Source organism: Manacus candei, unplaced genomic scaffold (genome assembly GCF_025592945.1).
Source record: "Manacus candei isolate 608988 ecotype Guabito, Panama unplaced genomic scaffold, ASM2559294v1 h1tg000124l, whole genome shotgun sequence".
NCBI lineage: Eukaryota > Metazoa > Chordata > Aves > Passeriformes > Pipridae > Manacus > Manacus candei.
This window is the reverse complement of record NW_026138172.1, coordinates 1100023-1116928: the sequence shown is the minus strand read 5'-3', so window position 1 is coordinate 1116928 and position 16906 is coordinate 1100023. Positions and strand designations below refer to the sequence as shown.

At 40.6% G+C, this 16906-nt stretch overlaps 1 protein-coding gene across 1 annotated transcript in view; it reads left to right on the top strand.

Moving 5' to 3' along the window:
• VWF (von Willebrand factor) overlaps positions 1-16906 on the top strand; it is a 132589-nt gene that overhangs the window by 98705 nt on the left and 16978 nt on the right. Inside the window, exons 38-45 of the mRNA XM_051770709.1 lie at positions 758-963; positions 5016-5118; positions 5231-5305; positions 5834-5938; positions 6415-6620; positions 8090-8239; positions 14423-14533; positions 16395-16578. Coding sequence (XP_051626669.1) covers positions 758-963; positions 5016-5118; positions 5231-5305; positions 5834-5938; positions 6415-6620; positions 8090-8239; positions 14423-14533; positions 16395-16578 — 1140 coding nt within the window. The remainder of the gene's footprint in view (positions 1-757; positions 964-5015; positions 5119-5230; positions 5306-5833; positions 5939-6414; positions 6621-8089; positions 8240-14422; positions 14534-16394; positions 16579-16906) is intronic.

Below are 16906 nucleotides of genomic sequence, written 5' to 3'. Positions count from 1 at the left end.
TTTCCTAATTGAAGCTGTAGAAAAAAATAAAGTAGGCTTGAGGGAGTACACAGTATGGAAGCTGCATCCATAGGTTTCTTGAATAGCTGGAGCCTTAATTTTGTGTTTGCTTATAGAGACAATAGTCCCAGTGTTGTGAATGCACCAGCAAAAATTTTAGAAGGACTTAGAGGTGAATGCACGTTTCCTTAATTCAGCTAATTCTGTTAATGTGGCAATTCAGTTAAAAAGAAACAGAAATCTAGCAGGTGCAGTTTTGAAGTACCAAAATGGTTTTCAGCTTTCTTTAGTTTCCTGGGAACACTGTGGCCTATCGAGTTGTTTAAAAAAAAAAAAATCAAAAATTTATTCAATGTTTTGGTCTGTCCTGGATGTTTTCTAATCATGCAGTTATCAGTACTTCTCTAATACACATAAAAGTGGTTCTAAATCCTTATGTCTCTGGCCCAGTGTTGAAAACAAAGTTAGGCAGGATGAGGTGGATGAGCAACTCATCCAAGCCATTGTATCATTGTCAGAGTAAGTCGTGTGTTGTTTATTCATGTAGTTTGCTGTAACAGAGGCAAATGCCTTCCATCACTTTCCACTGTGGATTTTGTTAGTTTTAAAAAATGTATTTTCCAGGATGTTAGTGTCTGCAAAGGCTGATGCCCTTCTAAAATCCAAAGAATCCTAAAGAAAACTTGAATGGAAAGATTGATCTGTGTTTCAGATCTCTTTAGATAAAGGTGGTTGGTTTTTTTTCTGTCTTCCTCAGCAATGAAATGTGCCACATACTTGACATATGATCACTGCCACAGAGCCTGTGTGAAGAGCTGTGAGAACAGTACCACAGTCAGTGTCTGCAAGGATTATCCCACAGAAGGCTGCTTCTGTCCAGAGGGACAGGTGATTTTTGGTGACAGCTGTGTTAGTGAAGAAGTCTGCACACAGTGTGTCACTGAAGATGGCACACGCCACCAGGTAACTACATACGTGGCAACTTACCTTTGTGAGTGGTTGGGGTTTGTACTTTCACAAGTAAATCTGTCCTACAAGTCTAATCCCCTTTGGATGCTTTATCTTCTAGCTCAGTTCCTCATAACTGGCTGGCTGTCAGCCCCTTGTAGCTCCCCTACTGTGAAATTGGCCGGGATGGATATAAAATTCACAGCTGGGACTGTACAGACCTGGAAAGGCACGACAAATCCATGTGGAGGGAGGTCTGGAGGAAAGAGTGGAGGGATGGCATAACCCCCATTCAGCAGGCTTTTGCCTGTAATGACAATTTAATCATAAATCTGGAACCCTTACTTATAATGTGCTGTGTTGTCTTGGCTAAGTTTACTGAACTCCTCAGGAGGGGCAGCAGAGGGGCAGGCACTGATCTCTGCTCTGTGAGCAGGGACAGGACCCAAGGGAACGGCTGGAGCTGTGTCAGGGGAGGGTTAGGTTGGATATTGGGAAAAGGTTCTTACCCCAGAGGGTGGTTGGGCACTGACCAGGCTCCCCAGGGCAGTGGGCACAGCACCAAGGCTGCCAGAGCTCAAGGAGGGTTTGGACAACGCTCTCAGGCACAGGGTGGGATTGTTGGGGTGTCTGTGCAGGGCCAGGAGTGAGACTCGATGATCCCTGTGGGTCCTTTCCAACTCAGGATATTCTATGATTCTACAAAATATTTTCAGTATTGATGGGGAGCAGTGAGAACAAGGCAACCTTACGTCAAGTCACAGTTGTCTATATCTTTTTTTTTTTTTATGAGAATTATTCCTTTGATGAAATTCATCATTTTAGTTCTTCTGAAAATCCACTTTGCTCAGCTAAGTCAGCCCTCTCCGTGTCAGTGTGGGACTGGGAAGACCTATGGGTGCTGTTGATTCCAGCATCAAACAGAGGGTGTGACAGCTCCTCCCTGTGTCCCCTGTTCCAGGTAACAGGGGTGGTTCATCATCACCCCCAACTACTCAGCTCAGGGAGTTTGCACATAAATCAACCAGTCCTCTGAAACCTACATTTTTGTTACAGGATTTGAAGAAGGGACTCTACTTTCAATGTTTTATGGGTTTTAGATTCTTAATGAGATTTTTGGATTTTTTTCATGCTCACCAAACCTTTTTGTTTGTTGTCAAAGGCGTAATAGTTTTTCTAACTTAGATCTTCTGTAAATAACAGAAACCTCTGTGTGTGGATATTTATTGTTTAAGTAAAAAGATAGACTACAAAAAGCTAAATGAATGTATGTATTCTGAATAACTTCATTTTACACATGCAAATTTAGACACACATTTCATTCAGAAAGAATGATGTATTATGAATATTTACGGTTAAGCTGAAAGGAAGCAGTGGCTGAAACATCTCTTTTAAATACTTGTTTGCATCGATTAACATAATGAAAAAAGCATCAAACTTGACAGAGTGAACACCTTTCTTTAGGTGGTAGGGTACCATTAGGGGATGCAGTTGACTTAGTGAGGCAAGTGTTCCAGGCCAGAGCTGTGCTGATGCAGCCCCATGTCACAGAATCCCAGAGTGAGTCAGGTTGGAAAGGACCACAGTGGGTCATCTGGTCCCACCTCCCCGCTCCAGCAGGGTCATCCCAGAGCACATGGCACAGGATTGTGTCCAGACAGCTCTGGAATATCCCCAGTGAGGGAGACTCCACACATTCTCTGGGCAATCTGTTCAGTGCTCGGTCACTGCACAGCAAAGAAGTTCTTCCTCATGTCCAGCTGGAACTTCCTGGGCATCAGTTCCTGCCCGTGGCCTCTTGTGCCATTGCTGGGCACCCCCGAGCAGAGCCTGGTCCATCCTCTGCCCCCTCCCTGCAGACACTGACACACATGGATGAGGTCTCCTCTCAGTGTCTCCTCTGGAGGCTGAACAGCCCCAGCTCCCTCAGCCTTTCCTCCTCAGGGAGATGCCAGTCCCTGAATCATCTCTGCAGCCTCTGCTGGACCCACTCCAGGAGCTCCATGTCCCTCCTGTCCTGAGGAGCTCTGGACTGGTCACGGCACTCCAGATGTGCCTCACCACAGCTGAGTGGAGGGGCAGGATCACTCCCCTTGACTTGCAAATATAACTAATTCTCTTGAAGGAAAATATAGCTTGCAATGTGTATAATCACTACTCTCAACACAAATCAGTTGTGCACAACTCCTGGGTGACCCTGACAACTCTATTATTGTACCATGATTCTATATAAAACAGTTATTGCAAATGTAGATTAAAGTCTAGAATCTGTGTACCTGAAATCCCTGAATCCTCAGGAAATGCAGTGCATTTTCCTTTTAAATAATAGTTTCAAGCACTTGTGGAGAAAAGCTCAGTGCACACCTTGGAAATAATGTCTGCAGTGATACCTACTTGTTGTTGCAGAAGTTCTGAAATTCAGGAGTTGTCCCAGGTCCCTTATTGGGTTTTAACTTCAACAGCCTCTCATCTATTCCCCAATTTCCAGGCTCAGGAGCAGCTGCCTGGTGGAGGGCAGGAGGGATCAGCTCACGCAGTTGTTTTGTGTCTCTATCATTGAAAGATTAGTTGTGTGAGCAATACAACAGGCAGTGCAACTGGGGATGGGTCATGATTTCCTTAACCCCCTTCATTCCTCTGTTCTTTTCTAGCCCAAGTTGTGCCTGGATTCTCAGTACCAACACTCATAAAGAGCTTTACTAACACTGTGCTCTATTGTAATTTCTCCTGGTAATTAGGGAGAGACTCCTCCTTACACTGAAGAAAACTTGCATGAAGATCAAACCTGCTGAAAATGTTAGAGCAAATGTCGTGATTCTCTTTCTGAGAGAAAGAGAAAAATGAAATAGCCACAATCTTTACACACACCCACCTGCAAATGTAGGAATTCTCTGTCTGCTGCCTTCTCAGGACTTGTTAAACCCTGAGGCCATGGAGTGTCCTGGCAGAGGGCAGAGTTGTTTTCCCAAGATAGTTTACTGTCAATACATTGATGCAAGCTTTCTTTGACTGGGATATATTTTCTATAGATTAACCAGCCCTATGTGATTTGGTTCCTAAGCTTTGTTAAACCTCTGATTGGCTTGTTCTAACATGCTTGGCATTTTATCCTTGCCATGTGGTTAACCTTGGAAAAGAAACTGCTTTTTTGACTCCTAGGATGGCTTAAAACATATAAATATCACTGGGTACAGGTGGCAGCATGCTGAGATATTTCCTTCCTTTCTTCTCATCACTCAAGGGCTCAGCAGAGCATTTAGTTTTGCTCCAGAGTTTTCTGGATGAACCATTTGCCTTTGTGCCATCCTAACCTGGTTCAGTTGTGCAAATGAACATTATTATCCCATAATGCATCTTTTCCCTCTTACCTCCCTACTCACATTGGTGTTAAATGTCGATAGTTCTGTAGAGGCAACTACATCTTCAACATCAATGATTTCCCCTCTCTCGTGGGAAGGAGCAGTGGCTGAAAAATCACTTTACTGGTGGTTTCTGAACATGCTTATCACCTCCAGGTAGTCACTACAATGATAGTTTCTGTTTTGGGGTTGCTATAGTGCTTTTCTAGGCTTCAGTCCACTGGAGAATCAAGTGATGACACTCCAAATATTCTTAATTAAAAAAAACAAACTGCACTGTTTATTTCTCTGTGTTTAAGTATTACTAATTTGGAAAAGCAGACACTTCTTTGTATTTCCCAGAATAATAATGTTTCCCTTATTACCCCTGAATGTGCAATCATGGTATATAATTGCTCTACTGTTACTCACAATAGCCTGCAATTGCATGTATAACATCTGAACATTTTTCGTGCTTAAAACAATAGTAATTCCTCATCCCACTCATGCATTCTTTACATCCTTTGCTAAGTTGGTACACTACACTCACTTCAGAGTTATTTCTCTCCTTAGTTTCTTAGTGTTAACAGAGCAACCAGCCAACCCTCCACAGAGACTTCTGATCTTCCAAGTTACTGTTGCTCACTCTCACACACTCCCATCACTAACATATCAGTGACCAGAATATTTGATTTCTTTCTAACAATCTGTTGGGTTTTTTTCCTGCAGCACATGGAAACATGGATTCCTGCTGATGAGCCCTGCATGATCTGCACGTGCCTTGATAACCAGAAAATAAACTGCACGGTCCGACCTTGCCCAACTCTCAAACGTAAATCCATTTTGTTCTAAGTATGACTGGGCTTGAATTGATGTTTTTGGTACCCTGGTTTTCTAGTTCTAATCCAAACTTGTTTTATGGATTTTTTTTTCTCTCACTCCAGCTGCTCAGTGTGGTCCGTGTGAAATCCCTCATCTGCGCTGGGGCCCCGGCCAGTGCTGCCCCGAGTACGAGTGTGGTAGGTTCTCATGAACTTTTGGATTCTTCTGTCTGTACTTTTACCAGATATTCCTAAGGTTTACAATCCTTTTTTTTTAAAATTTATTTAAATGCTGCATTTTCGAAACCACTGAATGACTGTGTAGTCATCCACGTGGAAAAAAAAAAGAGCTCCTAAGGATGTGATTCTCCCTTCACTTCCAACTTTGTCCCTCTTTCTGTAACAGTTGAGGAAGGGAACGGAGCAATTTGGTTTTGTCTAAGTGACATTAGAATGGTCTTTTTTCAAGTATCTATTTTTGCATGGTCTATATTTGTACATTAAATATAACATTAGAACCTTAATCCCCATAACCCAAGCTTGAACTCTTCTCTAAGCTATTTTGAAAACAAACTCTGACCTATTGAACTCTAATATACTTCATATTTTAGGACAGCAATTGAGTGTAGGAAAAAAAAAATTTAATGGGGATGTGCATTTTGTGTGTGTGTCTTGAGAACTGACTAGTCAGGCATGGTCTTAAACACTCTCAATTTCTGTTCTTAGTCTGTGATCTGGTTTCCTGTCATTTGCCTCCTGCCCCTGTCTGTGAGTTTGGCCAGCAGATTGCTCTGACCAACCCAGGAGAATGCAGACCAAATTATACATGTGGTAAGATATTTTTCCTTAGCAGGGAGAGAGACTGGAGCATTGCATTTGAGCAACACTGACAACTTCCTTTAGACATTATTTTTCTCCCTTCTGAAAGGTTTAATTTTGAAGCCAACTGACATGTAATGATTTCACATACTTGAAAGAAGGGTGTTGGCAGTTTCTGAGTACACTTTTGAATTAAGGACTAGAGAAACACTTTGTTCTTGGACATGTGTGCTCTGACCTTTATGCTTATTTTATACATCTTGTTTGTATATGAGACAAGAATATTTTGGCAGGGCAGGAACTTTTCCTGAACCTGCAGCACAATCTTTGACCTGAGCCTTTTATATCTGTGTTACTACTTAGTCTTTAAGTAGATTTACAACAGCTTGCAGTAGCAATAAGTGCCTTGCTGCCAGAGAACTGTCTTGTTCTCTAGCAGTGCTCTGGGATTCCATGAGTTTGACATGGTACCCACCTTTTCCTGGTAGCCTGCAACAGGGAAGCATGCAGCTCAATTCCAAGACCTTCCTGCCCCCCGCATCGGGAGCTGACTGCTACGAAGACCGAGTGCTGTGATAAATATGAGTGCACCTGCAACTGCAGGAACTCGACAGTGAGCTGCCCTCTGGGGTATCTCTCCACGTCTCTCACCAATGACTGTGGCTGTGTATCCACCACCTGCGTTCCAGACAGGGTAAGGGAAGAGAAACGTCTTCTCCACAGGTGACAGTGTCATTTATACATGGAGTGGCAGCACCGAAGTAAGCAGGTATTAACAAACTGATGAGACTGCTGGAAAATGGTGCCAGGGCACTTTTAATTTACATGTGGCTGGAAGATATACTGATGCTTCTTCTATTACAGTCATTTATTCTGACAGAACCAATCCATTTTTTGTGGCTTTGGAACAACCAAATTTTAAAAAAACCCCAAAAAGTATAAACATATATATATAAAATACTTACATGTATATATAAAATACTTACATGTATATATAAAATACTTACATGTATATATAAAATACTTACATGTATATATAAAATACTTACATGTATATATAAAATACTTATATATATATATATAAAATACATATATATTTGATATATATATATATATATGTACCAAACCATTTGAAACTTAAAGGTCATTCAAACAGGAATTTCAACGGTAATTTTTAGATTTCCAATTTGGTTTGGGATAACAGAGCTACATGTCTTTGCATCACTACAGTTAATATATATTCTTCCAATCCCATACTAAATTTATGGAAATATTTGGTATACCTTAGACCTAAACTCCTTGTGCCTGTTGTTTACCTTTGTTACTGCTGGAGGTGTTGTATCTTATAAGAACTATATTGCCACTTTTAAGATTTTGCCAAATTAATACTTCACTCTGTTAAAGCTTCACTAGGGTATATTTTTCTTATTTTGCATACCTTTTATTAAGCTTTTATACTATGTCTACCTTTAAGGTAAGCTTGCTTAGAGGAGAAATTGCAGGGCAAGCGAGCCTTCTCATTAAACTTTAACATAGGGTTACATTTTCTTGCATCTCAGGAGTTATAGCTTTTTTTTTTCCTGTTTCTAAGTAGTTCATGACCTTGCATAATTCATTTTATGTCTGTGGTACTTACTTGCTATATCTGTAAAAATAAGTGGTGCTCTTCTCTTTGACACTGTGCTGTAAAATGTACTAATAGAAGGTTCAATAGAAGGAGTGGCACTGCTTTTTGGGGTAGCCGTGATGGCCTAAGGATACAAGAGAATGAGTGCTTTTAGCCCCAGGTAGGATCTTTCCAGGTCAGATGATTTAGCTGGAAGAAGTTTTGCATGCAAGGCTCCTTCTACAGGACTCACTGTTTGGTATCTCTAAATATTGTGTCACATTATACTTACAGGGAAACTGAGTCAGACCCCAGGCAGTTCCACCAACTGCAGATAAAATTCTCCAGTTTATTCTTTGGAAAGCTTTAGATTTTATTTTTCCTTTCCATTAACAGAATGGCCACAGTTTTAAGACCTGTAGCATTTCTAGGGGCTTCAAAGTATTCCATAAAATTTTTAATGGGTTTCACACCTTAGAATGCAGCCTTTTGGAGGCAGCAGTGTGCCCTTACAGCAGCAGTGTGCTCTTTCATGTATTAATTGTTGCATTTAATAGGTGTGTGTGCACAACAACATAATCTACTCTGTTGGAACGACCTGGGAAGATGGTTGCAGGGAATGCTCTTGCACTGGTATGAGGGATGATGTTACGGGACTTCAGATGATGGAATGTCATGACAAAGTGTGTAACACGTTCTGCTCTCGGGTGAGTAAACATCTAAACAGTGCTTTAGCCAGCAGAGCCCTGATGGGGATCTGAAATGATTGCTTTAAAACCTGCTTGTTTACAGAGAAACCGGAGAAAAATAGAAAATAAGTGTTGTAGCAACGAAATTATCTTGGGAACGGAGTCTAAGAGGGCCTGAGCATTACTGACTTGATTTTAGTGTTATTGTTTTAGGATCGTATCCTGCTGCCAAGAAAATCAGTGACAAGTTTATTTTGTATTTTGATAAAAGAAAAACTGCATCCTGAAGTGTCTGTCATTTACACCACTTGCACAATAAGTGTTCATGATGCCTGAAGTTCAATTACAAATGTCTGTTCTAGCTCAAGTTCACTTTCTGAAGTTCACATTTCAGATCTGTCTGTTGCTCAGCTCAGCCCATTGTTGCAGTAATAACACCACATGCTGTGGCCTTTATTACGCTCAGACATCTGCTACATGCCATAAAATTCCATGTTTTGGAAGCCTGCAAAGGAAGTATGAGCTGCTCTGTTATGTTGACATAGCTAGTCAAGCAGGAACAGACAGATAATTGGTACAAAAAGTTGGTGGAGGAATATGACTTAAGTTGAGTACTAAGAAAAGGTTTTCACCCAGAGGGTGGTTGAGCACTGGAAAAGACTCCCCAGGGAAGTAGTCATGGCACCAAACCTGTCTAAGAAGTTCAAGGACAACACTCTCAGGCACATGGTGGGATTTTTGGAGCTGTCCTATGCAGAGCCAGGAGTTGGACTTGGTGATCCTTGTGGGTCCCTTCCAAGTCAGAATATTCCGTGATTGTATGACTTGAAGCAGCTCCTCCATATCTGTGGTCTCACGTGCTCACAATCTGCAGGTTGAGGAGGCTGTGCAGGGGCCATGTGGAGCAACTGTTTGGGGTTCAGAGTATTCTCTGAGGTCTTTTTTGACCCAGGATTTTCCCCATGAGTTTGTCCTTCCTTGAACCATGAACTGAAATACAGAAGCAACTAATTTGTCTTACTGCCCAGTGCAGAAGCAAAGATGAGCTGGTTAATGCTCTTCAAATCTGAGTTTTAAAAGGTTTGTATAAGGCTACATATTGCATCAGCCCCCACAAAATTCAAACAGTTGACCAAGCAACATTTCCAAATGTGTGTTGTAACATCTTTAATAATGTGTCTGGGAGGCAAAGATTGACCTTGGGCATAGAGCATTTATGTGCAGCACCTCTAGACTCAATGTTCTGGCAGAAACCTCGAATTGTCTAAGTAGTTTTAAATTATCTTTTAAATTTATTTATGTGTTTTAAACCAGTAAATCATGCACTGAAATTTGACTATGAATTTTTCAGTTAAGCAAACCAATATCTGTACAGCAATTCTCATTTCTGAACTCTATTAAGATAATTGTGCCCTGGTTTTCAAAGAATTTCAAATGCCTTAATGCAACTATATTTCAATATAATTTAACTTATAGTCTCTGTATCAGAACAAGGCTGGACAGCACATATGTGTGTGTACTTGAGAAGCTACGAACAAGATATAAACTTTTTTTGAGTAATATTTTCCTCTGCTATGTCTTAAACGCTGCATCATTCTCTAGGGCCAGAGCAAAAACCCAGTCCATTGAAGAAAAACTAACAAACCAAACTAAATGCAAGTGCGGAGTCGGGTGAGAAAGTTCTGAGGTTGCCAAATGCAGTGAAAACATGAGGGTAGATGTGAGAGTTTTCAGCTGTTGCAAGAGAATCCCTTCAGTTTGTTGTTTCTAGTATGGCAATTACTATGAAATACTAGATCTGAAATATCTGGCTGTGTTTCAGCTCATAGCCATAACTTTATCAATGATTTGTTATTCAATAAAATATTGCAGAGCTGCAGTTCCTTGACATTGCAGTATCAAAAAAAACCCCCCAACCTGTTTAAGAACAAATAAAAAGACTAGGTGGAAATGCTGCCAGTTCTTTTTGGGAATCTGTCATTTCTTTTGCTCCTTTAATGGTATCAAAGTTGTACAACCAAAACTGTGGCTGTTGGAGTACCTGGATAGCTCAGATTTTTTTTTCCTTTGCTTATTCCTGATTCATGGATATACGTATCAAGGATAGCAGTAGTGCTGTAATGCAGTTTGAATAGACTTTAAAGCTTATTTTTCAGTGCAGATTAAATGGCATTGAAAGTTGTACTTGCATTAAATACATACTTTAATCATAGATTATTAGTAAGGTGACATTTAGGTTCTCTGCTGCTCATGGTCATTAATTTCATTGTCAGGTGTTAAAGTTGTGCAGTATCTTGTATGACTGTGTCCTCTGACTTTTGTGAAAACAGTTTGGAGTTTTTTTGTCTAGCTACACAAAAAGAGGAAAAAGAACCCCAAAATCCCATAATATGTACTAGCTTCTTCATGTTTATGAATGAAAGATGGTACTGTTGTCCTTAGCATGGCAAAACTCGAATCAAATCATATCTGTAATTTTGGAGTAAGGTAAATAAATGCTATGGAAAAAAGGTGGATGTTTCATTTAAATGAACGAATTTATTGGATAATTTAAAGTATTAGATGATTATGAGAACAATAGAGCATAGGTTTCTGGGGTAAGTGTTTAAGACAAAACCATCTGGCCAAATGTTTGTAAATTAATTAGGTTAGATTTCCAAGCATCTTGATCAATTAACTTAAAATAAAGAATATTTGTGCCTTACATGCAAAAGCATAGTGAATGATGGTTATAATATATATTGACTGCAAAAGCTAGGACTTTAATCTCCCGTATTTTAAAGGAATATTCTGCTTTGAAGTAGCATATAAAGCATGGTAGTAAATGGCTTAATAGCGTATATTAAGGGGAGGCCAAAGAAAATAATGTAAAGGGAAGACTGTTTGAATATTAGATGTGCAGAATCTCATTTAAAATCTGTGGAAGTCTCAGGATGTAATTTCAAACATCCTGCTTGCATTTTAAAGCATATTTTGTTATGGGAATTAGGAAATGGTACTTTAATGTTCTAGAGACTTAACTCTGTTTGTAAGTCCTCACCTGTGGTAAATGAGTGCAGCTCCAGGGAAGTCTCCAGAATTGTCCTGGCTCATCACCACTGAAGATTTTGCTTTCAGCATTTCAAGTTGACTTCTATCCATCTCAATGGTTTTTTTCTCAGTTTACTGGTGCCATTTTCATTGTCTTTGGTTCCTCCCAACACTCTCTAGGTATCATCATCTCAATATGTAAAAGGCAAACAGTGGAGCCTTCTTCAAAACACTATGTTGAGGAATAATTTCTGTTCTTTCCTGCTTTGTTGGCCAACAGGCAGGACAAATTTTTCTGGCCAAAGCCTTAGCACTCTGGAAGAGATGAACTACGTGTCCTGAGCAACACTAGAATAAAGGAGGGAGTTCAAACACAAGGACTGCCTTGTGGTGCCTCACCCCTTCCCTCCTGGGGCAGGAAAATTGGTTTAGTCCTGTAAAATAAAGCTTTTGTTGTTCCTGTGGGCCCAAATTTCCACCGTGTGAGGTGCAAAAGGTGGGATTTTCTAAAGCTGTGGAGGATCTGTGAGTGTGAGGAGTCACTGTCCACCTTATTCCTCAAGTACAGAGAGCTGCTCTGCTTTTTAAGGAGCTCATAGGCTGTTGCAGGTGGTTCAGGGGGTGTGTTACAAGTTCAGCAGGTGCTGAGACTGGGAGCTGTGATCTGTGTTTCTTCCCCTTAGGAATCAGAGTCCTCAGGTTTTGAACACACCAAGCACCAAAAGGGCCACTCAGGCAGGTTGAACTGTCCAAACCCTACATTAGTACATGAAGGACATGGACCTGCTGGAGCAAGTCCAGAGGAGACCACTAAGATGATCAGAGGGATGGAGCAGCTCTGCTGTGAGGAAAGGCTGAGAGAGTTGGGATTGTTCAGCCTGGAAAAGAGAAGGCTCTGGGGTGACCTAATTGTAGTCTTTCAGTACCTAAAGAGAGCCCACAAGGAAGATGGAGAGAGACTATTTCCAAGGGCCTGGAGTGACAGGACAAGGGGGGAAAGGCTTCAAGGTGACAGAGAGTAGGTTTAGATTGGATATTAGGAAGAAATTCTTCCCTATGAGGGTGGTGAGACCCTGGCACAGGTTGCCCAGAGAAGCTGTGGCTGCCCCATCCCTGGGAGTGTCCAAGACCAGGCTGGATGGGGCTCTGAGCAACCTGGGATAGTGGAAGGTGTCCCTGCCCATGGCAGGGGGTTGGAACAAGATGATCTTTAAGGTCCCTTCCAACACAGGCTATTCTATGATTCTATGATCTTGTCAGTGCCTTAGAGGTGCAAATCACCCCTGGAGTCTGCTGTGTAGCACCTCTTTGCACTTAAGATGTCTCTATTCAAACCAACTTAGTGAAATTTGGGTCCTGCAACTGGATTTTGCTTTATTCTAGACACAAACATGTCATGGATTTTTACTTCTCTGAGTTTGCCACGCAAATAAAAAGTTGCATGTGATTCTTCCAAGGCTTCAGACCTGTATTTAGCAGCCAAAAGTAGCATAAAACACAAAACACAACTTTACCCCCCAAGCTTGGTCAAACTCTGGCATCACATTTTATAATATTATATGAAATACACTTCCATATCAAAGTTTACTGATCACCAAGGTTTGCTAATGTGCTTCATGTTGCAAATCAGGGATATTTCATGAAGGGAGGGAGCAGTTGGGAATACTTCAGTAATTCAGTTCAAAGGGTTTGACCAAAATAAAATTATGCTTATTTTCATTGGCATTTTTCGCATGAACAGTATTTTCTATGGCAGAACATCTTTCTTTCAACTCTGTATTGAAATCAGTGTTATGTTTTGCCCCTTGGAGGCTACTTGGCTATTAAATGTAGAATATATTATTTCTAATTAGATTAAAGCTCATTGCTTTCTTTCACTTATATACTCCAATGTTTAAGTATTTGGTTACTTGTTTCAGGAGATGAATATGTATTAAAAGTGAGAATTGGGATTCCTGTTCTTTCTGTGCTATTTTTTCTTTTTTTTTTTTTTTTAAGTTGACCTATTTATAATTTCCCTGAATTCACAAGATTTTTTTAGTTCTCTGCTCTATGAATGTATCAGAGGTTCTGCTGTTCAATTATAATTTTCATGCTGCTTATTTAATTTTCCATAATTAAGTGTTAGACTTCAATAAGTTACATTATCTCTAGTGTTGCATAGTAGTTTCATTTTATGTTATCTTAATTTCTAGAATTGTTTTAAAATACCTTTTGCAGTTAATGTATGGGCTTATATTGTTTTGGACTTGGCAGTGCTGGGTTAATGGTTCAATTTGATGATCTTAAAGGTCTTTTTCAACTTAAATGATTCTGTGATTGTATGAAAAGATGAAATGATCAATCAAAACTGATCCCTGGACTACATCTGACCAACCTTTTCTCTCTGCTTAAGCACAGGGCAGTCAGATATTTGAATGTGCTCAGACTGAATTCTACCCTTGAATTCTCAGGAGTGGGGAGTTCTGAGTGCTGATTAATCTCCAAGATACCACAAGAACAATTTTTCCTTTTAATTTTCTTTTATAAAATATGTATTTATATAAATATATTTATATTTATAATTTAAAATATTTTTAAAATAAAAAATAAATCTCATAACTATATATGTGTTGTATGTAAAAACAGTGACTTAACCTAGTGGGCTTGTTTAAACTGGATATATATTCACATGTAGTTTTCTCTCAAAATTTACCTAATAGCAGGGAAATTCTGGCAACCTTAGAGGTGGACTTATTTTTTCTTCTGCACTCCTCTGTCAGACTGTATTATTGGAAAGACTTGCTCTTTACAGCTTGCTAAAAGAAACTACACAAGGCCCACCTGTTGATTGGCATGACCTGAGCAAGGACAGCATCTCGAGTTAGTCCATGTAGCTGCAGTGAATGTGTCTTCAAAATACAGATGAGGCAGGAACTAATGAGATAAGAATTTCTGCTTCTAACGTTGTGTGCATTTTAATTTATCTCTTCTGACAGGTAATGTTAAAGGTTTAACAGGATGCTGGGCTGGGTCAACCACTTGTAATAGCAACGTGTGGCCTTACAGTTGTTTTTCAAGCTCCCCTTTTCAGAAACTGGTGCTGACATTAAACACTGAACCCTTTTAGGATCAATCTTCTCATTTGTCTTCTGTTCCTGGATCAGTCAGTCCTCTTCTTTTCTCCTCCAGGGATACAAGTACGTTGTCCCAGAAGGGGAGTGCTGTGGGAGGTGCCAGAAGGTTGCCTGTGAGGAGCCGCGGTTTCGGCCTCGCGGGGATGCAGATCCTCCTTTGTATCAGGTGAGGTGCCAGTGGTGTGGACACCTCCTCTTCCAGCAGAAACACCCTGGAATTGTTTCATATTCCACAGAAGGAGGGGAAGAAGACATCAGCTATTTCTTCTACACATCAAGCAGCGCTGGGGAACGGTGGTTCATGTGGCATGTGACTTACCCACTTGATTCTAACAAGTAAACCTTCCCCACCCTTTTCTGGGTAATATGTTTTGTGTAGAATTACTGATTTCAGAAATGGTAGCTTGAAGGAATGTTAGTGGGACATAATGCTGTCAGCTATTTGCTTAAATTATCCCAATTAATTTGTACTGCTCTGTGGACAGCAGGTGGATGGGGCAGTGGAATGCTTGATTTTCACAGTCCTATTTAAATAGGATATCCTATTTGGTACACACTGAAATATCAGGAAATCAATGAGGATAGAAAGGTGAATTATTCTCTGCTGAAGATGATTGCTGCATGTCAGATCAGACCACAGTGGTCCAGGCCACACTTGTTTTCTCCTCAAAATAACAGTTTATTTTCAGCAATGTGCCTCTTCCCTGAGGATTCAAAGACCCACCAGGAAGTGAGTGCATGCAACACCCATTTAAAATGCACTGCAAATACTCTACCACTCTGCAAAGCTATTTGGACATTAGTTTTTTTCTTCCCTACAATTTTAATTCCTTCAGTCTATTCAGCACTCTATCCCTAACCCAGCCACCCTTGGTAAGCTTTTGCCAGCCTCAGTAGCCTTAAATTGCTTAATCCTGTGTAGAGCTTTGGATTCAACAAAGGCAAGAACAGTAAATTAAATATATTTAAAATAATAGGCCATTCCATATTGTTTTCCTCCAAGTGCTGTTCTTTATAACGTGTCTGTGTCCTTATCTACATCTCACTTTCACATATTTAGTATTAACTTTTCAATTCCTTCTTTGACAGAGGAATCTGCTGCTGTCTTAAAAAACCCCAGACATGTTACCATATCATTTTGCAGCCTACCTCTTCCCTGATTTTAACAAGGGCATTTCTTAATGTGGATCAATAACTTTCATAAAACAAGTCTTCAGAAGCCCTATTTAATGTCCCACTGTGTTATACTCTGCAGTCTCTTTCTTGCTGTGTCCTCTTTGAAATCTTTTGTCATTAACTGAGAACTAAATATTTAACACACGAGAGGAAAGTGTAACCTGAGAGCAAAGATGTTTGAATTTACTGCAGTTGAGGGTCTGATTTTCACTTTCACTGTTCTTGAAGTGTGTTTGGGATGGTACCAGTGGAGGCATAAAGCTGCAAAGCAGTGACCAGCTCCTCCCAGCACTGAACTGTGGCAGCATCTTCTGTCTGATCTGTGGTGATGTCCCTTCCCATAAATAGCACTTGAAGTTCCTGCTTTGTCTGACCCCATGGGTGATTATAATCAACAAAACTATCAACAGATCCTGGATCTGGTCTCTTCTACATTTACAAGTGTTTTCAGGTCTAGAGCCTATTGCCAAAGCCTTCTTTGGGCTTGGCAGAGCTCATTTGCAGCAGGCTCCAGCAGAAAGAGAGCCAGCTCAGCCACACAACAATGCAGTGCATCCAGCTACCAGGCAACAAATGCAGATTTAAATCTACTTAGGAGTGCTTTTTACCTATGTTATTTGACCTGTCCTTTTATTTTCCACCTTTAGGAATTATTCCTGTAATTCCTATTCTCTACAAACAAAGTAGCTCTATAAAGTGATTGTCATGGTAAGGATTTGTGGAGAACAGGCTGTTCCTGATGCAGTAAATGTGCTTTTGGCAAACCAGCATGCTGGCCGTGGTGGTTTTCTCTCTCTCCAGTGGCACAAACACTGCTGCCTATATTTAATTCTTTTATAATTTCCCATCAGGTCGGCTCAGAGTGGCGATCCCCCTTCAACCGCTGCGTTATCAACTCCTGTGTCCAGGTGAACAATGAGGTTTTTGTGCAGGAAAAGAATGTTTCTTGTGCTCAGATGGATGTGCCTGCCTGCCCAGAGGGAACTGAGCTGCAGTGCAACCAAATAATTGACTGCTGTCCTTCCTGCAGATGTGGTAAGGTTTTGTGTATGACAAACGGATGGTCCTGTGCAGGACCAGGAGTTGGACTCAATGACCCTTGTGGGTCCCTTCCAACTCAGCATTCCTTCCAGCTTCTTCCCAGCTGCTGTTCACTGTCTCCTTTTGAACCATGTGTTGTTGAAGCTCTTTTGCATTGCTTCAGAGACACATACTGGGCTTTGTTTCTGCATTGCTAGGCATTTGAGAAATCTTGAGATGCTTTGGGCCTGTGAAGGTTCAAAGCTCTTTCCAGTGCCTGCCAGGAAAAGGGAGTTTGCAGGCAGCCTTGGTGTCCTCTGCCTGTCTCTGAGACTGTGGCTGT